Source organism: Ascochyta rabiei, chromosome 4, assembly GCF_004011695.2.
Source record: "Ascochyta rabiei chromosome 4, complete sequence".
Lineage (NCBI taxonomy): Eukaryota > Fungi > Ascomycota > Dothideomycetes > Pleosporales > Didymellaceae > Ascochyta > Ascochyta rabiei.
In genome coordinates, this window is record NC_082408.1 from 1,292,027 (window position 1) to 1,312,635 (window position 20,609).

General features: G+C 48.9%; 7 protein-coding genes across 7 annotated transcripts, besides 9 other annotated features; 5 read left to right on the forward strand and 2 right to left on the reverse strand.

The window, feature by feature from the left end:
• Positions 1-71: 71 nt before the first annotated feature.
• Positions 72-4,277, forward strand: EKO05_0002868 (uncharacterized protein; the record flags this gene model as incomplete). The annotated part of the gene is made up of 2 exons (XM_059636033.1): positions 72-563; positions 618-4,277. The coding sequence occupies 2 exons, from the start codon at positions 72-74 to the stop codon at positions 4,275-4,277; spliced, it is 4,152 nt and encodes a 1,383-aa protein (XP_059492016.1).
• Positions 133-196: a tandem repeat.
• Positions 175-197: a tandem repeat.
• Positions 671-694: a tandem repeat.
• A 1,560-nt stretch (positions 4,278-5,837) lies between the features above and the next one.
• Positions 5,838-7,020, forward strand: EKO05_0002869 (uncharacterized protein; the record flags this gene model as incomplete). The annotated part of the gene is made up of 3 exons (XM_038937759.1): positions 5,838-5,872; positions 5,933-6,215; positions 6,562-7,020. The coding sequence occupies 3 exons, from the start codon at positions 5,838-5,840 to the stop codon at positions 7,018-7,020; spliced, it is 777 nt and encodes a 258-aa protein (XP_038801437.1).
• Positions 7,021-7,326: 306 nt separating this feature from the next.
• EKO05_0002870 (uncharacterized protein) lies at positions 7,327-7,696 on the reverse strand (the record flags this gene model as incomplete). The annotated part of the gene is made up of 2 exons (XM_059636034.1): positions 7,327-7,539; positions 7,625-7,696. 2 exons carry the CDS (start codon positions 7,694-7,696, stop codon positions 7,327-7,329), a joined length of 285 nt encoding a protein of 94 aa, XP_059492017.1.
• A 515-nt stretch (positions 7,697-8,211) lies between these two features.
• EKO05_0002871 (DNA-directed RNA polymerase I subunit rpa49) lies at positions 8,212-9,700 on the reverse strand (the record flags this gene model as incomplete). The annotated part of the gene is made up of 4 exons (XM_038937916.1): positions 8,212-8,380; positions 8,443-8,571; positions 8,617-9,517; positions 9,574-9,700. 4 exons carry the CDS (start codon positions 9,698-9,700, stop codon positions 8,212-8,214), a joined length of 1,326 nt encoding a protein of 441 aa, XP_038801439.1.
• Positions 9,701-10,105: 405 nt separating this feature from the next.
• Positions 10,106-10,979, forward strand: EKO05_0002872 (uncharacterized protein; the record flags this gene model as incomplete). The annotated part of the gene is made up of 2 exons (XM_038937982.1): positions 10,106-10,255; positions 10,305-10,979. The coding sequence occupies 2 exons, from the start codon at positions 10,106-10,108 to the stop codon at positions 10,977-10,979; spliced, it is 825 nt and encodes a 274-aa protein (XP_038801440.1).
• Positions 10,980-11,941: 962 nt separating this feature from the next.
• Positions 11,942-13,417, forward strand: EKO05_0002873 (uncharacterized protein; the record flags this gene model as incomplete). The annotated part of the gene is made up of 1 exon (XM_038945158.1): positions 11,942-13,417. One exon carries the CDS (start codon positions 11,942-11,944, stop codon positions 13,415-13,417), a length of 1,476 nt encoding a protein of 491 aa, XP_038801441.1.
• Positions 13,418-14,257: 840 nt separating this feature from the next.
• Positions 14,258-14,287: a tandem repeat.
• Positions 14,288-14,631: 344 nt separating this feature from the next.
• Positions 14,632-14,686: a mobile genetic element.
• Positions 14,645-14,798: a mobile genetic element.
• Positions 14,799-16,918: a mobile genetic element.
• Positions 16,887-16,931: a mobile genetic element.
• Positions 16,932-18,895: a mobile genetic element.
• A 190-nt stretch (positions 18,896-19,085) lies between these two features.
• EKO05_0002874 (uncharacterized protein) lies at positions 19,086-20,511 on the forward strand (the record flags this gene model as incomplete). Its single annotated transcript, XM_038937986.2, has 3 exons — positions 19,086-20,067; positions 20,118-20,400; positions 20,445-20,511. The coding sequence occupies 3 exons, from the start codon at positions 19,086-19,088 to the stop codon at positions 20,509-20,511; spliced, it is 1,332 nt and encodes a 443-aa protein (XP_038801442.2).
• Positions 20,512-20,609: the final 98 nt, after the last annotated feature.

The window sequence follows — 20,609 nt, forward strand, 5'->3', positions numbered from 1 at the left end:
TGCAAGCACCCCCTATTCATCGTCGTCGAGAGCCGCTTCTTGGTTACACATGCACCATCTTCATCTTAGCTATGAGCGTCAGCATTGAGCACTCGCTGCACCTACCAACTTCACATACCTTTCTTACTCCTTCACCCCCACCGAACCCCCTCCATCATGCGCAAATGCCAGCCTCACCGCCACCACCGCCACCACCAGTCGACGCCCACATGAGCTCATCAGCGCCCACATTACCGCCTCCCGGCCAGAGACACGACCGGCACGATGCAGAGATGCAGAATAGAGAGAATTCGGCAAACGGACCGACGCAATTCGAACATGCCTCCACGGAAGCCGTCGAGCCCTCAAACACCACAGTTTCTGTCCAGGTCGCGGCCGTCGACGACGACGACACTATGGACACAACGCCCGACACAGACCAGCAGCTTGTGCTACCAACTGGCTCACCTATCCAGGCAAATACCCCTGCTGAGCAGCCACCCTCACTCGGAGCAATCGGTGCTGTGAGAGAAGAAGCAGACATCAGCATACAGACTGAGCCAGCAACTGCCACTGATGACGTGGTAAGTGCTACAGAAGTACGCCCGCCTTCAGTGACTGATAATGAGCAAACACAGACCGAGAGCGTGCCTCAGATTGTCCCTCCACCCTTCTTCGAGACAGACCTACAGCCACCACCTCCGCCGCCGCCGCCTGTCGAGCCTGCAGAATCCGAGTCCGACTCCTCAGAAGACGAAGATGGCAGGCAGCCATGGCGCCCAATACAAGAAGACGATTCTTTCCCGGATGAGGCCGAGTTGAAAGAGATTGAGGCTTCCCCAGAGCAGAGTGCTTTGGACCATGAGTACTGGGAAAACCGCGCATTCTTGCCTGTGGAGGAGCCCGAATACACCGTCGGCGTCAGTGGTCGCATCGATTGGACGATAGAAGCCTACAATGGAACCCGCGAACAACCCAATCGTGACATCGTCATGAAGTCAGAAGTTGTCACAATTGGGGGGCATCAGTGGCAGATCAAGTTTTATCCTCGCGGCAATGACTCAGACTATCTGAGTGTCTACCTGGAATGCCTCAGCGTCGTCGATCCAGCAGCGAAGGAGAAGGAGGGCCGCGTCGATTCGGTGGCTAAGACGGGCACCGAGGAAGCGGCTGGCGAGGACATTCCAACAGATCCACCAGTGCAACCCATCACTGTCGAACATCAACATACACCTCTGCCGCTCTTGGAATCCAAGCAGGTACCAAAGCGAAAAAGTGTTGCTGCACAGGTTTCAGTCGTCATGTACAACCCCACTGAGCCTCGCGTGAACTACTCGAGGACTGCACTGCATCGTTTCTGCAAGGGCTCGCCCGACTGGGGTTGGACAAGATTCCATGGCCCCTACTATGAGATTCATCTTCGCCAACCAGGCCAGCGACAGGCGCTTCTCCGCGACGATAAGCTCGCTTTCACCGCCTACATTCGCACCATCAAAGACGAGACCGACTGTCTGTGGGAACATCACAGCCGAGAGAACCCTTGGGACAGCTTTGCAATGACTGGGCTGCAAGCAATCATGCTTGGCGAAGATGCCAGCGCTCCTGGTGGGAACATGATTTCTGCAGTTGCAGCCTGGATGTTGTTCAAGCCGTTCAGGAAGCTGCTGTACAGCGTTCATGTACCGGATCTGGAGGAAGAACCGTTCGCTCATCCTAAGCCTTTGCTCAGCGCTTTGCAAAAGGCGTTGTACATGCTCCGGACGCAAGCAGTTCCAGGAGCTGGTGCTGTAGCGCTGGATGACGTACTTGACGCACTTGAGTGGTATGGCATACACGAACGCATCGACAAGCTGGATGTCATTGAAACATGGGAGGTATTGCGTGCCAAGCTTGAAGAGGAACTGCACGCGACGTCTGAAGCTGCTGCTTTCAAAGCCATGTGTGGCCCGGAGCGACACTACAGGACTGGCATTCCCAGTTATCGTGTGCCTGTGGTTGGTGTCGAGAGCATGCAAGACGCAATCGACAAATCGACCGACTTCATCGCACCTGATCAAGACGCTCCACAGCTTTTGACAATTGAGATGGACCGCCAAGAATTCGACTCAAAAACACGCTCATACGTGAAGCTACTCAACAGGGTTCCTTTGGACGATCATGTCCGAGTGGGCACGGTGCAATACACGCTCTACGGTTTTATTGTCCACAAACAAACACTCCAGTCGTATGTGTACCAGCCAATCCTAAGGCCGGAGGGACCAGGGTCAAGATGGTACAGCTACTCGGACAGCAAAGATGAAAACCGCGTCACATGCCTTACCACGAAACAAGCTGTGGGTGCGCATGAGGGTAAGACTGGAACCGGTCGGATCTTCGGAAACGACGCTGTCGCATACATTGCCCTGTATGCACGTGAAGATACAACCAACTACGCATTCAAGACAAGCGCCGAGTCTGAGCAGTGGACAGTACCCAAGCGGATACCAATCGAGGTAGAAAAGAATAGAAAGTCGAGCACCATCGACGCGTTGCCTCCGCCGCCACCGACCGATGAGCCAGCTGCGTCATCTGACAGTAAAGAAAAATCTCCAAATGAGGAAAATGAGGAGTTGGCAGAAGCTGCTGATTTCCAAGTCGTTGACTCTAGGTGCTTTCTCCAGCATGAAGGTCCCGGGACCTTTGATGCCTACGACTGGAAGAGCATTGCACACAGCGCCAACACTGTTCGTACGATTCAGCTATCACGCAAAGATAGTTGCGAAGAAATTCGCAGCAAGCTCGCTTCAGTCATGAATGATGTGGAAGATCCTCGACAGATCAAGTTCTGGTTCTTGGATCCATTGCGGGGCTCCCAAGATCGCCCGAACCTTTTGAGTACCGGTAAGATGGAATACTCCAGCGGCAGCCATGAACGCTACACGTTGCTGAAGGACTGGAGGTTTGACCAAAAATTTTTTGCCTGCCGCCGCTTGTGGGTGCACATCATCAACTATACGGATCTGCCACCACTACCTCAGGAGGAGGGAACGATTCATGAGTCCGAAGAAGTATCATCACTGACAGCCAACAACGGTGGCATCGTGGTTGATGTTGAGCCTGAGACAAACCTTTCGCCGCAGGGTGTTGCTACACGCTCGGAGGACACGCCTATGAGTGAACCCGATGAACCTGATCCGCAAGCGATGATGCCTCAACGGTCGAGACCGCAAACACCAATCTCCGCGCCTTCGAATAATATCGAACGCACTGAGGAAGCAATGATTGTAGATGTTACCGTCGAGCCGATAGCCACCGGACCTTTTGTGGTCGACCCTCCCGTGGTGCCTCACGATACTGAAATGGGTGGTATACAAGATGAGCTACCTCCTCCGCCACCACCGCCATTTGATCCAGCGAACGGTCCCCTACCACCACCTCCAGCGCCTGTAGAACGTGCACCCAGCCGAGAGTCCCCAGTAGATGAAATCTATTTCTTCCTGAAATTCTTCAACCCAGACAAGCAGATGCTGGAGGCTCGCGGCACTTACGTAGTCAAGAAGTCTGCCAGGGTGGACGAGACCCTCGTCACCTGCCTTGGCCTGCCCATGGAAGACAAGAAGAAGATTGAGATCTGGGAAGAAGAAGATCTGACCACCCTCCGTTCAATCAAAAACCGACGTTCCTTCCTCCAGGTCGATTTGCACAACACGTCGGTTATCATTGTAGCCATGCCTCAAACAAGCGAGCAACGCAGCATTCTCGCAGCCCGCGCTGCGTTCGCAGACCCGCACTCATTTCTTACCTACCGCGCATTCGCCCGCAACTTCCCCTCCCGCCTCAATGGCCATGTTACATACAACTATTTCTCGTCTGAGTACTACAAAGGCGAGATTAAGAATGGGCATCGTCACGGTCACGGGAATATGTTCTACCACAGCGGCGCAACGTACGAAGGCAGCTTCCAGCTCGGGCAACGCCACGGTCACGGTCTCTTCACGTTTCAGAACGGCGATACTTACGACGGTGAGTGGGTGGAAGACCAACAACACGGCTCTGGAACATTTACAGAAGCCGCGACGGGTAATACCTACGTAGGCGGGTGGAGGAACGACAAGAAGTTCGGCGAAGGCGTCACGCACTGGAAGAACGCACAGGAGGCGGAGCGCTTATGTCGTATCTGCTGGGACGATGCGGCAGATGCAGCGTTCTATGATTGTGGACATGTGGTCGCCTGCTTACAATGCGCGAGGGAGGTCCAGAACTGTCCGGTTTGCAGGAAGAGGGTGCTTTGCGCAATGAAGCTCTACTACGTGGCATAATCACAACGCGAAGTCGACAGCGGTAAAGACTCAGACATTGGTGGGATGAAATCAGGGTCCTTGGTGGATGAATACGGAGTACAGCAACTGGGGCATGGTAGCCGGTGTTCATGATTTTCTCATCTTCTCTCCCTCTCTCTTTGAACCATGTTCTTGCAAGGTCTCACGTAGCTGCTGTTCGTGATCCCGTCACTCCATAGCATGGTGTCTGGTGTACTGCAACACAATCAACCTCCCTCACTCAATACCGTTCCTTTCAATCGTGCAAAGTGGAGGAAGTTATAGTGGCTCTGCAATGATATGAGGATGTCTCCCTAGTCTGCTACATACAGCACGCGGACGATACGAATGGAAGGGCTGAAGATATCTTACCTGATGTGCTCGATTGCTATCACATTCTTCAGGTGATGCAAAGACCCTCGCGTCAGACAGCAGAATTAGAGAGACGCTCAAGTGAGGTGAAAATCATATTGACCGGTGCGAGACCTGCTTGCACTGCTTTGTCTGGCGTTGCTGAAGGGACTTGCATGAATCCTGGCTTGGGGGGGGGGGGGGTTGAGGAGAACCAGCTTTATTGAGAATATCTTTCTTTGGTGGATTCTCAAATCCGTGGCTCGTACTGGATTTGTAACGGACTTTGTGCACAGGCACGAGGAGAGGTTGTGAACATGTAGCGCGAGATCGAACGCTTGAAGGACTCCTCGGCTTTCCGGACTACATTGACACATTGCCCCGTTACGGAATCATCTCAGCATGCTTTCCGGACCAATTTTGAGCCGCCGGGTAAGGGCGAGGAGGCTTGGGACGGCGGTTTTCTTCTGTAGACGGCTTGACTTGTCTCTGATTGGTCTGCAGTGTCGATTGGATTTGGAATCGTGTTCAGAGAGGGGTTTGGCGCTGGAGACACGAAAGATGGGGCTGTGAGAAGCGAGATTTGGGAGAGTATAAACATTTGTATTGGGACGAGACGAGAGGTCGGGTGGATGAGGCACGGGCTGTCATGGAGAAGGCTGAACGACGACGATGCGGTTAATGGTAACATAGCGTTTCTGTCGCCTACCGCAAAATCTGCAAGATGCTAGGTCAGCGAACACATCTAATTTAGTGATTTTCGCTTGCATTTCTCCCTATGATGTTAAGCGAAGTAGCACTTTCGCAGTTCCTGAGCAGCTGCGTTTTGGCTGCAGAGCTTGAGCTCACGATAATGCTCGTTTAAGCCACAGTAGGGGAGCCTCAAATTCACCCAACCCAGTACGTAAGGCCTCAAAATACTCTCTGAGGTATCAAAAAGTGTGCATGGCCCAAACCTATCAGTCCTTGATGAGCTTGGACAGCAAAGACACGCTTCTTACATACTGCCATATGTACGGAGGTATGCACTGCAACCTTCAGCGTGGAAGAGCGAAGCAACCGGCCCGTGCTCAAGCTAGCAGCTTATATAAGCGCCCACGCAAGCGGCCGCTTCAAAAGGCCACGGCTTGCTTAAACCATTCTTTCAGGCAGCACTCGCTGTCCTCAGACACCGCCACTAACACACTCAACTCGTAGCTGTGCTTCACAATGGATGTCTTTTGGACGCTGCCCCCGGTCTCTAGGTAGGCTTCACTGCAGCTGCAAGCTCTTTACGTCACGAATCAAGTCTAACAGCTCCACAGAACCATTACGGCGCTCTCTGTAGTTGTATCCGCTCTGGGCTACGGCAAAATCATCAGCCTGTATCAGTACATCTTTGCGAGCCACATGGTCTTCACCACGAAGATTGTACCACAGATCTGGCGCGTCTTCACTGCGTTTCTTATCACGAAACCGAAGTTTGCCATTCTGCTAGACCCGTACCTCCTATACCAGTATGGCAGCGCTATTGAGCGCGAGTCGTCGCGCTTTGCACAGCCGGGCGACTTCTTCATGTACACTGTGTTCGTTGGCTCGGTCATAGTCGTAAGTACATGTCTTCTCGCACATATCTGCTCTGCACAATGCACTTCTGTAGATCTCTGGCAACAGAGTATCACCTCGGATTATCTGCGCACCTGGCTTGATTCAATGGCTGAAGTGCTTCCTGGAACCGAGGGAGAGTACCCCTGCATATCGCACTGTCCGTCATTCGCAAAATATTAAAGGGCTGTTGCGGTGTGTGGGCATGGTGGGATAGCTACTTGAGAAAGCTGTGCAGATTCGCAATTCTGTTCGGCGGTGTTGGCTCCCTACATACCTTCGTCTTCTTTTCGCTCTCGTCGAATGTTCACGTTTACTTGAGAGAAGAGTTGCTGACGGTGATGAAAAGGCGCTTGCTGGTGTCATTCTCGACGGCTACACGTTCCTCCCCGCCCTCTCGCTCGCATACGCATACACCTTCGCCCAGGACAACCCGACGCGCCAGGTCAATTTCTTCATAGTGAACTTCGACTCCAAGTACCTGCCCTTCGCCATGATGTTCATGACCTTCATCATCGACGGGCAGTCGGCGGCTCTCAACCAGCTCACGGGTCTTGTCGCCGCGCATCTATACGACTTCCTCACGCGCATCTGGCCGACGTTCGGTGGCGGCAAGAACTACATCTTCACACCGCAGGTCGTGAAGCGCTGGTTTGGTGCGACGCCGGGGACGGCGCAGAACCGGGGATACGGACACGCTGTGCAGGGTCGTGGACGCGAGACTGGGTCGGACCAGCCCAGTACCGGACGTAGCACCGGTGCCCAGTTTGGCAGCATGGGCCCTGGCCGTCGGCTTGGGGGGGAGTGAGACTCATACAACGTTTGGGTACGGGAAGCATGGACTTCGGACATGTCGCAATAGCACAAGCTGAAATGCCTGGAGCTTTGGCAAGCTGTGCAGCCTTGGGAGATAGTGTTGCAGCTATGGAAGGGGAGCTGGCTGCACAGTAAGATACCATCACATATCATCGTGATTGCGTGTATACGATAGCGTAATGTGAAAATATTAAACGATGACAGCATGAATCATTTACCCAGCAGACAACACTAGAACGTAAGACGTTATTACATTAACTTTCCAAAGCCTCTTGGCTAAGGTTGAACCGGCGATAATCTATGCCTTCTTGCCGCTCCCCGCCGGATTGGAGGGACCATCAACCGCGCGCTCAACATGTCCCGCGATACCGTCCTTACTCGCGTCAAACTGCGAGCCGATGACACCGTCCTTGCTGAAGGGCCCGCCGACTGCCTGGCCAATGGATCCAATAGCGCCGTCCGGGTTGAACTGCTTGCCAATTGCACCGGCGGAGGAGATGATGGAGGGGTTCTGCTTGGAATTGAGTACAGTGAAGGATAACTGAAGCTGCGCAGAGCGGCATTGCGCGAGCGGAAGTAGCAAGGAGAAGACATACCTCGTTGGGAATGGCGTTTGTACCCTTATTCGCGCCGAGCTTGTCAGCGGCCGAGGTAGTGCTGTCGGTCATATTGGGTGTTGATGAGGCTTGGGAAGCGCCGGTGAGTTGGTCGAGAAGAGGTCCTGTTGACTTGGGCATGAAGATGGATGTGTGATGAGTGAGATGGCTCGTGGTCACAGCGGCTACGACAGACGCGTTATATACATTCACTGGACATAGGATATCATATGCGGCTGCGTCACGATGTAGTGGCGGATGGTGATGTCATGATGAGGGTGTGGGGTTGCATCGCGAATGAGCATTTTGCATGACGAGCATAAGGGTCTCGATGATGTATCTAGGCGTAGCGAAGTGAGATCCGTGGACCTGACATGGCTGAACGTGGCCTGGGGTGCGACGTTTTGGGGTTGCAGAGTGGAGTGTCCTTCACGGGTGATGGCGTGCACGCATGCGATTGACGATCGGTTTCGTAACTCATTGTGCCTGAATTCCACATGGAGATCTGACACGCGTAGGTGCAGATGAGAATGCGAGGCTCCATGGAGCTCCATGTTTTAATTGATGCCTGTATCCTTGTACGACGTTTATCTTCTCTTCTTGGTGGGGATGTTCACCCTCGGGAACGCCAACGGCAGCCGCAGCTTCGCGATGTTGTGGTTGTTCGCTTCGGCCTTGGTCAACTTGAATTTCGTCATATCGGTCTGTGTAGGTGGGCCGACTCTGCAGCCTAGCTCGTGGAAGTACTGTTTGATTCTGTGGGGTGTCAGCTGTTGGCGAACAGGAACGGCGTTAGGAACGGCGTCAGATCAACATACTCCTTGTTCTCAATCTTGAGGTCCTCTCGCAGGTCGTTGACGTCTACCTCGAAGTCGTCTACGATGAGCGCAGCCGCCGCGACGTGGGTCATCAGGTTGTCGATGTTCCAGCGAGGCATATCGTTGTTCCTGCGCACGTCAGTGTTGAACAGTTCTGCTTGGTTGAAGACATACTCTGAGCCAAACTTCCTCCTAATGGCATTGACGAGCGGGATGTTCTCCTCCTCGTTCATCAAGCTCTCAAGCTTGCCCTTTGGCGGTATCCGTCGTGCGAACCGTCCAGCTTGCCCAGACAATGCAGCGTTGAAGTTGACGCAGAGCAGTATGAAGCGTAGGACCTTGAGCTTCTGGACTTGCTTGTTCCTGCAGAGCTTGAGGATGCGCTTGGCGACATACTTGCTATTTACCTGAACGCCCTCGCCAGCTTGCGATGCGTCCATCCAGTCCTTGACAGGTATCAGGCCCATGAGCTCGCTACCAACCACGGCGTCCAGTGTGTAGACATCACCGGGAAACTCTGCTGTGACGTTCGGTGTCGGTCGAGGCTTGGAGCTGTCGAGAGCGGCTGCAAGCTCGGCCTTTGTGGGCATGGCAGAGGTGTTGTCAGCCATGTTCGCCAGGACGTTGTCTGCTACGCCCTCATTCCTCTGCTCAGCTTCTGGCGCTCCGCTGCGGATCGAATTCATGGTGATGTCGTCGATCCTCTTCCTTGACTTCTTGGACCCAAACTCTGCGGCGAGTGCGTGTCTCTTGGCCGTCATTGTCCCCTGTGCTGCCTCCAGTCGCGCCTGCTCTTCCTGCAGCTCCTGTGTCTCGCTACGCAGAGTGCTTCGCACGGTCACCCTCTTGACAGGCACAATCTGCAGCCTCTTCGTCTCCGGGTCGAAGACACCCACGTAGTCCTTGAGCTGGCTCCCTGAGCTTCCGTCCTGCTCCTGCTGTGCGGTGTAGTCGAGGCGGGCGTGGTCGGACGACTGGAGGAGGAGCGTCGTAACGGAGGTCTTGGGGAGGATCTTGGTGTGCTGATACGGCTTGAAGTTGATGCGCGCAGGAAGCCTCAGGCCTGGTGTCGCAGCTGTCCCTCGGTTAGTCTCTGCTGCCTGCTCTTGCTGGCTGCGCAACGCGACGTACCCAGCAGCGGGCCCAGCGCTTCCTCTTGCAGCAGCTCCACTCTGACATTGCCCTGGGACGCGACCGCGGCCTTCTTACTCGGCCGCTCGGCGCCGTCCTCGTTTCTCTTTCTCTTCTTCTCGGCCATTTTGTTGCTGTTTGTGTGTTGCGCCTGGCAATTGCAGTTGTCTGTGTCGCGGCCAAAAAAGTTCTCGAATTGGCAGAATGGCTTCGGCGGTGAGGGCGACAGAGCCTAGGCCAGGGGTGGTTAGTGGCAGACTGTCCACCGTTCGCGACCTCCGCGTTGACATCATTCGGGAGACGCGTCCACAAGTCCACAAGCGTACCAAGACGGCAGGGCAGGCACGGCTTGTTTGGTCAGTAGATTGTGTTTGCTCGTGCCTCGACCGCGTGCAACCACTGCGCCCATGTAACAAACTTGATCAACCCATTCCTCTCCGCCACGGCCTTCCATCCACCCTTTCGTAAGCTCCATACAGGAGCCATCCTCGGCTTCTAGCTGCTAGCCATTGAGACCGAGTACAAGCCCACCATGTCGGCCATTGTGCGCACCACCCTGGACGTCGCCAGCAATGTAGGCACTCGCATTGGACACACCACCAACCGTCTTCTCCCACCGAAGCAGCGTGAAGCTGCTCTTGAGAACCTGCGCGCCTTCTCCCTGCGCAATCCGAAGCTGGCTGTAAGACCAGACTCTCCTCGACGGCGCCAGCAGCTGCTAATCTGCGCAGTCATTCCTCGCAGCACAGACTGCCCTAGCTGGTCTACCTATCCTGCTCTTTCTTGCCTTCGCCATTGCAACCTTCGTCGTCTCCCTTGTCACCTGCGTGTTCATCGGTGCCATTGCCGCCCTCCTATTCACGCTCTTCGTGACCGGCTTCGCCCTCCTCTTTGTGGTTCTCGTTGTTTTCATCGGCAGCTGTACAGCTAGCATCGCCTTCCTGTGGGGACTCGCTGCGTACTTGGTGCTACAGCGGATCAATGGCGGTGAGACGCCGGTCCAACCTGGCTCAAAAGTTGGCAATGCCTTGAATGAGCTAACAGGCGGAAGACTGCGCGATCTAGTTGATCGAGCAGATGCAGACGCGCAGCAGACACGGCTGGCGATAGATTTGTCACAAGACAAGGGGGTACCGAAGGAGCGCGAAACTGGGTGCCAAAACTACGAGGCACGTGGTAGTTCACCACGTCGACGACATCACGGGCAGACCAACGGGTCTAGCTACGGTGGAGAAGTTGGAGAAGAGGGTGAAGAGGGTGGAGTGCGAAGTGCCGAGATTGGAACGCGACATTATCCAGAAAGCCCGCCTGGAACGCAAGATCGCAGGATGAGCGAACATAGCCCTGCGATTGTGAGGGTAGTCGACTGGAAACCCGAGTTTCAGCAAGAAGGCCTGACGGCATGACCTATAGTCCTAATGAATAACGATACGCCGTAGTGCCTCCATCTTTGCCAATCAATCCATGCTGAGAGAACAGCTCCGGCGATGAACGCCCTACGAGTTGAATCATATCAAAGTGTTCCTTCTTGGTCGACAGTCGTAGACTGTGCAGTCGCATTGAGGGACGTCTACGGGTGATTCCGGATGGAGTGCTCGCATGTTACGGTCACCCAACAAGCGTTGCGAGTGGCGAGATATAGTTAAGCAACCACATAGGACTAGGAAAAGTGTGTTGTTGATCTTGGCACGTACTGCTCTGAGTATCGCCATCTTTCGGGTCAGTGACGAAACACAACGACTCCGTCATCATACACGCAATCGATTACCAGCAAGACCTCCGTCTTACCTCATCCACGCGCAAGGATCCTTGCAACAGCTATTCACTGAAACATCCTGTGCGGGTTCACATAATCTTTTTTGTCCGAGACTGCTCCTTCACTTCCACGGCACTCATTTCACGGTCCTGACTCGCTCAGAGTCTTCGCCGCCCAACCCCTCTGTAAAAGCTCTGTGACTCAGCAGAGCGGGCTATGGCCAACGGCGCTTGCAGAAACCTTGTTGCTGCTATTGTCTCCGCGATCGTCAAGTTGCTACTGACCGGTTCGGCCTATCAGCTCACTATGGTGAGGTGAAGGAAAGGTATTAGAGCACCCCCCGACGTGGACCCCCACTATCACACGACTTATTGCTCATGTAGAGCGATGATAGATGGGAGACTGGGCCAATCCCACCGTCTCCATGTAGGTCTGCTCCACCAAAACTTCAACGTACCAACTGAGTGGAGTAGTCTTTCGCTTAGATAATGCCTCCCAGCCTCCGGCTCTAAGAGACCATGAAGCGTCCGAGCCGCTCAATGAGTTGTTTTCCACACTCTCATTCTTGCCTTTAATTACCACAAGGTCTTCGTTTCCGTTCTATCGTTCGTAATGTCTCTTTGTGGTACCCCTAGCTTCGTCGCAGGCAACGAAGACCTCGACCTCCATCATCTTTTCGCATTCACGAACAACCCTGGAGCTGTCAAAAAGGAAACTTCGCAATCGCCTGACGACCTTCCGGCTGTCCCCCGCCTCGCTTCTCCTTTTGCTGGGCCTTGTACGGATATTCAGGTCCAGCCCGTCGGTTGGCCATCGCCTGCTGCTGATGGCTCTGCTGACTGCCTTGAAACTTTCAACTTCAACGATTTCCTCGCTCTCGATGAGGGTAATGATGACCTCTTGGTTGTGGTAGAGCAGTGTTTCTCACCGCCGCCACCTGAGACTACTAAAGTTTCCACCACTTTTCCAGGTCACATCAATACCACCACCGAGCATACTGAGAAGGTGTCAGTAGCTACAGAGCTGGATTTTGCACAAGCGGAAATCGCACAGCTGAAGGCTGCACTGGCGGTCGAGAGTCCTCAACACAAGCTTCTCACAGCACCCGCAGGTCATCTCACCAGTAGCAGTCCACGCAAGCGGAAGTCCATCAGTGGTGAAGTTTCTCCATCCAAGAGGCTTTCCTCAACACAAATGGGTCCGATAGAAGCTATGTGGTCATCTGGCGTCACCGAGGATGAGCGGCGCGCGTTTCGGGAAAACTTTGCTTCACCGACGACTCCATCACCACAAGCTCACCTCGACTTCACTCCGCAAGCCGCTGCGGCCTATATAAGGAGACAACGAGACTTCGAGATCTCGCCTGAAGATTTGCTTTCCATGCAACAATTCCTCCGTGACAACAACGATCTCATCCACAGCACTTCACAGCAAGTGTCCATATCCACCACCACCCCGAACGCCGACATGGCACCATGCCCAGGCAATGTGAAGGCTAACCGTACAGCTCGAAAACATGCTCCAAGATCTTCTGCCAAAGTCACCACCGACCCCGCGGCCAAAATAACCAAGAAAAAGAAGGTCGCTCCCAGGAAGACAAAACACAAGCTTGCCACCTCTGTCACTGCGTTGCCAACAACTCCACCAGAGGCACTTGCTATTCATCGTGGCATAGAAGAGCTCCTTGCTCTCAATTTCTACAGCCTCAACGAGCAAGAGAAGGGTCGTGTTCTTCTTCCTATGCTTCGTGGCCTCGATCCCAAAGAGCTAGAGGCTTCTCTTGCTCAGCTTCCATGCATCCAAGCCAAAGGCCCTGGTCACCACGTTCGTGTCGCTCGAGCTATCCGCAACTCGCCACCAACACCAGAAGCGGATGCTGACCTCGCGGTCAAACTTACAACGGGAACTCCACCCTCGCCAACACCCTTCATCAAGACCTTTCACTCGTCTTCCCCTGCCCCTGAAGCTTCCCCCTCATTCAAAGAAGTTGCGGCTGGTTTCGAAATGAATGAGGATCACGGTACTGTTCGTCAACGCGAAGCGCTCGAGAAGGCTGCATTGCTGCAGGCGCATGGTAAAAAGCGCTAAATGGTACAACTTCAGGACAGGCTTTGGGTTGGGCGCAAAGGCTCAGAGAGTTCATTCTGGCACTCACTTCACTATACAACATCTATGATTTTCGGCAAGATCGAGGTTTTTATCGGCCTGAGTTTCTCCACTGAAAGCAATGGACTGTGGATATGGGCATTATCGGCGTTCTGTGTTCTACGACTATCACGATATTGGCACGGGGCCAGACTTCTTTGCGGTGGCTTTTGCTCTGGCCGAATTTGGGACAAGCTCTAATCCAGTAGTACAATTCGATCACTCATGCGAAGACATGCTTCCCTCCTCATTGTTGAATGTCTGGATGCCTTGCACCCAAGCTACACTTGCCATTAAGCTCAGGGAGACACTGTTACTACTTGCCACATACAGCCTGTTTCCAGAACTTTTTTATTTTGGTTATTGTTGATTGTATTGACATGCGAACTACCGTAACTGCAGCTAATCGACTGGCACTTTAACGTATGGAGATGGCAGCAAACGCGACTGATATTGGCAATGGGGCCAAGCGCGATCAGATGTCTGACAGGCATGAAGTGCAGCACTCAGAGGGAAATGTTAAAGCGTACTTGACTCAAACTTATCACTATGTCGCAGATTTTATTTGCTGATACACCAGAAACAGTACTCACGTGACGTCACGAAAAAGCAGCAAGATCAGTCCCATGGTGTAGTAGCGCTGAAGGCACGGGTGCAGATCTACTCACTCGAGGTGAAGTTGAATTTTTAAGGCAACAACCTTGCGTAAGTCGTCGGAAATCATCAAAAGGCTGAACAGAGGCTTGCTTCCGTGTTTCACTCAATCCTGCTCCTTAATTAGGCCCTTCCTTCCTTCCTTCCTTCCTCCTTTCTGTTAGCTTCACCATCAACCACAACTTCGATCTTGTTCTTTGTTTCTTCCATCCATACAGATACTTGGTAGACTGTTCAAAACCGCGACGAGCGTTGACCAACCTACCACCATGTCCCAATCGGAACGTACGCCCACAAAAAATCTCGCATACTACACCGCGCATCGGGGGCCAGTGTAGGGACCAAATGGCGAATTCCACCATTTTGCGAGACGATGTGATCCGATTCACTTAAGGAATGGATACTGGAAGTTTGGCTCCTACGACGATGACCGTCGCGCCTACGAGCGCGGGCTGGATACTCCTGAGGCAGTCTTGGTTGCACAAGATGTCGGTGATGGGGTATACCGTGTCCGTGCGCGCAACGACCAGAGTCGCGCAACGACCAAATCATCACAACTACACCATACTTTGACGCGTCGTAACTCAACAACTATAGCAGCTATTAACAAAGCGCTTGCAGCAATTGATGCGCTAAAACCAGGCGAAAAACTTGTGTATTAGCATTTTGCTACCGTGTCCGTGCGCGCAACGACCGGAGTCGCGCAACGACTGAAAACCACCTCAACGCTTAAAATTAGATAAGGCTATAGAGCCACCCACAACAGCTATTATTTTGTAATTTTGTAGTGTAGTACTAATTAATTACTTGCAAAAAAGATGTACTATTTAAATTTAGCTAGTAACTTAATGTTATAGCTACGTAATATAGTTTTAAGTAGAAGAGCTAGGGACAGCAATAGGGGACTATAACCACTAATATTATCTCTAAGACTATATTTTTAATGCTTTTTTAGCTAGGTTACTTATAAAGCTTTCTTTTTACCCTTTTAAGGTAATTATATAGCTTTTATAGTATTAAGCTCTTATTATTAATACTGCTTTTTAGCCTTCTGTTTAGCCTTCTAATTTACTATATTAGCCTTCTTCTTCTTACGTACTACCTTAGCTGCCTCTTACACTACACGCCTCTCCTCCTTCTTCTTCTCCTTAACTAGCTTCTTAGCAGCTGCTACTTCCTTACTAGTAGCTTTTCTAAGCCTCTCCTCCTTCTCCTTACGTTGTCTAACTTACTTACAGAAGCATGCTTTATTAACCTTTCTAGGTAACTAGAACACTGCACTACTATAGTACTTCTGCTGTTACTGTAAGTCTAAGGTTTTACTCTTCTTTTTATACTTCTTCTATGTCTTTAGAGTCTTTTTAAGGCTATCTATCTTATACTAGAGAAGTAAGGTTTTAACTAAGATATAGTAGATTAATTATCTTATCTTTTTAATATTACTCTTACTCTAGTTTTTAACTATACGCTATAACAACATCTCTATTTTAAGCTAATCCTTGTTACTATAAATAGACAATAAGGACCTATCTAAATCTAAGCTCTCTAGTGTTTTAACAAAGTAGTAGAGGATAATATTAGGATTAAGTAGATAGATACCTGTTACCTTAAAGGACTTAAGTATTAGCTTTTTAGTAAAGCTACACATCTACGCTGGCTAGAATAGGTAGAAGAAGTCTACTCTAGTAATAGGTATGTTGTTTTAAGCCTTATAGATATATGTTATAACTACTTTTAAGTATACTATTAATAGAGGCTTAAATAGCACTATATTAAGCAGCTAGAGCGTTTAGGTTAAGTAAGGGGAAAGGACAGCTAGGAGGATCTTGTAGTTATTATAGTACTTAATAAAGTCTATTATTACGTAGGATCTGTAGCTATCTAGTATTAAAAGCCTCTACTTTCTTTGTACTTTCTCCTTAGTGTAGTAATTAAACACCTGCTTAAGCTAGGTAAGGCCTATATCCCTATTTGTCTACCCTAAAAGAGATAATGTAACTATTATAGAGTGTTTTTCTAGCTTAATTTTAGCTACCTAGTCTAATTTAATACTAGTGTTAGCTAACTTATAGATAATGCCTAGTAGTAGTACTGTTCTATTACTACACACACACGCTATAAGCGTCTACTAAGCTTAGTTACTATCCTAGATAGATGCTTTAATCTCTCTCTTTATATATATACACTTACTAAATATATATTTTATTCTACCTATAATACTAATTATAAAGCCCTTCTTATCTATATTATATATGTAGTAACCCTTAATAGAGTATTTAGAGATTTTATACTGTAGTAGGTTAAAGTAGAGTATATATTTATTATAGGAATTAGCGTTGTAATATAGTTAATCTATCCTAGTAGAGTAACATAAGATAAGATAGATAGAGTACTTATTAATAAAGCAGGTAACCTGGCTCTTACTAACTGGATTTTAAGCCACTAGCAACGCAAAATTCTAGATTATCTCTCTAGTAGGTGGTAAGTAACAAGTACTAAGTAACTCTATGTACTTTATAAGCTCTATCTCCTGTTATAGCATTAAACGTTGCTAGTTAATGTCCTTAGTCTCCTAGGAGTCCTAAACGTGCTTGTGTCTCTAAGCTAGAGTTACGCAGTTAATGCTAAACCTGGTAGCAAAATGCTGATACATAAGTTTTTTGCCTAGTTTTAGCACATTAATTGCTGCAAGCGCTTTGTTAATAGCTGCTATAGTTGTTAAGTTACAACGCGTTAAATTATAGTGTAGTTGTAATAATTTAGTTGTTGTGTAACTCTAGTCGTTGCGCGCACAGATACAGTACTAGGTTCAGCGTTAACCACGTAACTCTAGCTTAGAGACACAAGCACGTTTAGGACTTCTAGGAGACTAAGGACATTAACTAGCAACGTTTAATGCTATAACAGGAGATAGAGCTTATAAAGTACATAGAGTTACTTAGTACTTGTTACTTACCACCTACTAGAGAGATAATCTAGAATTTTGCGTTGCTAGTGGCTTAAAATCCAGTTAGTAAGAGCTAGGTTACCTACTTTGTTAAGAAGTACTCTATCTATCTTATCTTATGTTACTCTACTAGGATAGATTAACTATATTACAACGCTAATTCCTATAATAAATATACACTCTACTTTAACCTACTACAGTATAAAATCTCTAATTACTCTATTAAGGGTTACTATATATATAATATAGATAAGAAGGGCTTTATAAATAGCATTATAGGTAAGATAAAACATATGTTTAGTAAGCGTAAATAGATAAAGAAAGAGATTAAAGCATCTATCTAGGATAGTAACTAAGCTTAGTAGACGCTTATAGCGTGTGTACGTAGTAATAGAATAGTACTACTACTAGGCATTATCTATAAGTTAGCTAACGCTAGTATTAAATTAGACTAGGTAGCTAAAATTAAGCTAGAAAAACACTCTATAATAGTTACATTATCTTTCTTAGAGTAGACAAATAGGGATATAGGCCTTACCTAGCTTAAGTAGGTGTTTAATTACTATACTAAGGAGAAAGCATAAAGAAAGTAGAGGCTTTTAATACTAGATAGCTATAGATCCTACGTAATAATAGACTTTATTAAGTACTATAATAACTACAAGATCCTTCTAGCTATCCTTCCCCCTTACTTAACCTAAACACTCTAGCCACTTAATATAGTGCTGTTTAAGCCTTTATTAATAGTATACTTAAAAGTAGTTATAACACATATCTATAAGGCTTAAAATAACACACCTATTACTAGAGTAGACTTCTTCTGCCTATTCTAGCCAGCGTAGATGTGTAGCTTTACTAAAAAGCTAATACTTAAGTCCTTTAAGGTAACAGGTATCTATCTACTTAATCCTAATATTATCCTCTACTACTTTATTAAAACACTAGAGAGCTTAGATTTAGATAGGTCCTTATTGTCTATTTATAGTAACAAGGATTAGCTTAAAATAGAGATGTTGTTATAGCGTATAGTTAAAAACTAGAGTAAGAGTAATATTAAAAAGATAAGATAATTAATCTACTATATCTTAGTTAAAACCTTACTTCTCTAGTATAAGATAGATAGCCTTAAAAAGACTCTAAAGACATAGAAGAAGTATAAAAAGAAGAGTAAAACCTTAGACTTATAGTAACAGCAGAAGTACTATAGTAGTGCAGTGTTCTAGTTACCTAGAAAGGTTAATAAAGCACGCTTCTGTAAGTAAGTTAGACAACGTAAGGAGAAGAAGGAGAGGCTTAGAAAAGCTACTAGTAAGGAAGTAGCAGCTGCTAAGAAGCTAGTTAAGGAGAAGAAGAAGGAGGAGAGGCGTGTAGCATAAGAGGCAGCTAAGGTAGTACATAAGAAGAAGAAGGCTAATACAGTAAATTAGAAGGCTAAATAGAAGGCTAAAAAGTAGTATTAATAATAAGAGCTTAATACTATAAAAGCTATATAATTACCTTAAAAGGGTAAAAAGAAAGCTTTATAAGTAACCTAGCTAAAAAAGCATTAAAAATATAGTCTTAGAGATAATATTAGTAGTTGTAGTCCCCTATTGCTGTCTCTAGCTCTTCTACTTAAAACCACATTACGTAGCTACAATATTAAGTTACTAGCTAAATTTAAATAGTACATCTTTTTTATAAGTAATTAATTAGTACTACACTATAAAATTATAAAATAATAGCTGTTATAGGTGGCTCTATAGCCTTATCTAATTTTAAGTGTTAAGGTGGTTTTCAGTCGTTGCGCAACTCTGGTTGTTGCGCGCACGGACACGGTACGATGACATCACGTTGCGTTGGGTGTCAGGCGAGCTGGATCCAGAGAGCAAACCAACAACCGGTACGGCAGGAGCGCATCTGGAGACCATCTACAACGAGAGGAAGATATTGGGGAAATCACTGTCTTTTCGAGGCCAAGTCCCATTGTACCCTACGGACACTGATCATCGGCTCGTTCATTATCGACTCATGAGATACGGGGTTCAAAAAGACGTAGTGCCGGAGACGATACTCTCATCACGATCTCAGAACACTTCCTCGAGTAACCCAGCGTCGTCATCCGTTGAAATTGCCGGTCGCCTACGGAATCAAACATCTGTATCAGTCTCAGCATTTGCAAGCGCACATCGCACAGTAGACAGATCTCCGTCGAAAGAAGTACATGCGAGCTATCTGCTGCATACTAGCAATCCCCAACCTACACCTTACACAGCCATGTCTTTCCCTCCTTCTGTCTCGCATCGCGTTACTTCACCGCGTGCTCAAGTCACAACGATGGGTAGTATTCGATCTGCTGGAAGTCAAGAACTAACCCAGCTGGCGTTGCCTTCAGGTTCACCACACTTCGAGCCCCAAAAACCATCGACTGTGCCAACTCAGAGCCCACTGGGGTCTCGAATGGCAACACAGACATTGTCGCTACCCAATACCCTCACACATACAACTCCCCATGACGCCTTCGCTCTACCATCATCCCAGCAGGCTGATGATGGGCCTATTATGTCCTTCCAGCCCTTGCTTGCGCCTATCAACACTTGTCATGACACTGCGCTATCGGATTTGCCCGCATCCAACATACATCATGCCATTTCAAACTCCAAGCACACGTTGCTCGCACCAAAACATCTGTGCGGAGCTTCGTCGCTAAATTCACGTTTACAAGAAAGCATGCGGCCAGCAGGCGACCAAACATCAAACAGTGCTGACAATGTATCTCTATCGCCAGCCACGGGACTTGAAGTCTTGGAGGAGTTTGATCCCACAGAAGATGATGAACATGATTACATTGTGCAAGATTACGATGATACCCCAAAACACTTCAAAGACAGTGTTCACTCTCTGTTACGCGCCAATCCGACGCCTTCTCAGGTGTACGATGCTCAGAGCGCAGCTCTACCATGTATGAGCTGCGGCATAATCAGCACTCATGAATCTCAATGCTGGATCAAAGGTATAATCCCTCTGCAACAGCTCACACGAGGTGCTGACCTTCACAACTAGAAGCCGCACTATGTCTAAAGGTCACCACGGAGCTTTCTGTTTTGGAGTATCGCGAACTCGCCGCGAGTGTCCAACGATTCGATCCCGGGCCTTGGACTACCCATGTTGGGCCTCCGATAGAAGTGGAACTCGACGATCCCCATACTCAAGTGCAGGTTATGGCAGAGATAATCCGTAACCTCAACACAAATGCGGAAAATCCAATTCTGCAAACACAGAATGATCAGTTAATGAGTCTATTCTGGGCACTAAGTTCGTCTGGCAGTGTCAGAAATATGGAAGCGTAAGTGGGCCCTGTCTACAAATGTAAATACTGACGTAAACAAGTGTGTATTCATACTCTAGTCCTGGAGAGTCAGATCGGGAAGAGTGGGACGTGCCAGACGCATGGTGATCTCATTGTGATCGTGAAAGACACGTACATGCACATAGTTTAGTATGTTCTAGGTTGGAGCATGGTCTTGCAGCGATGTTGTGGCTCGTTTGGATGTA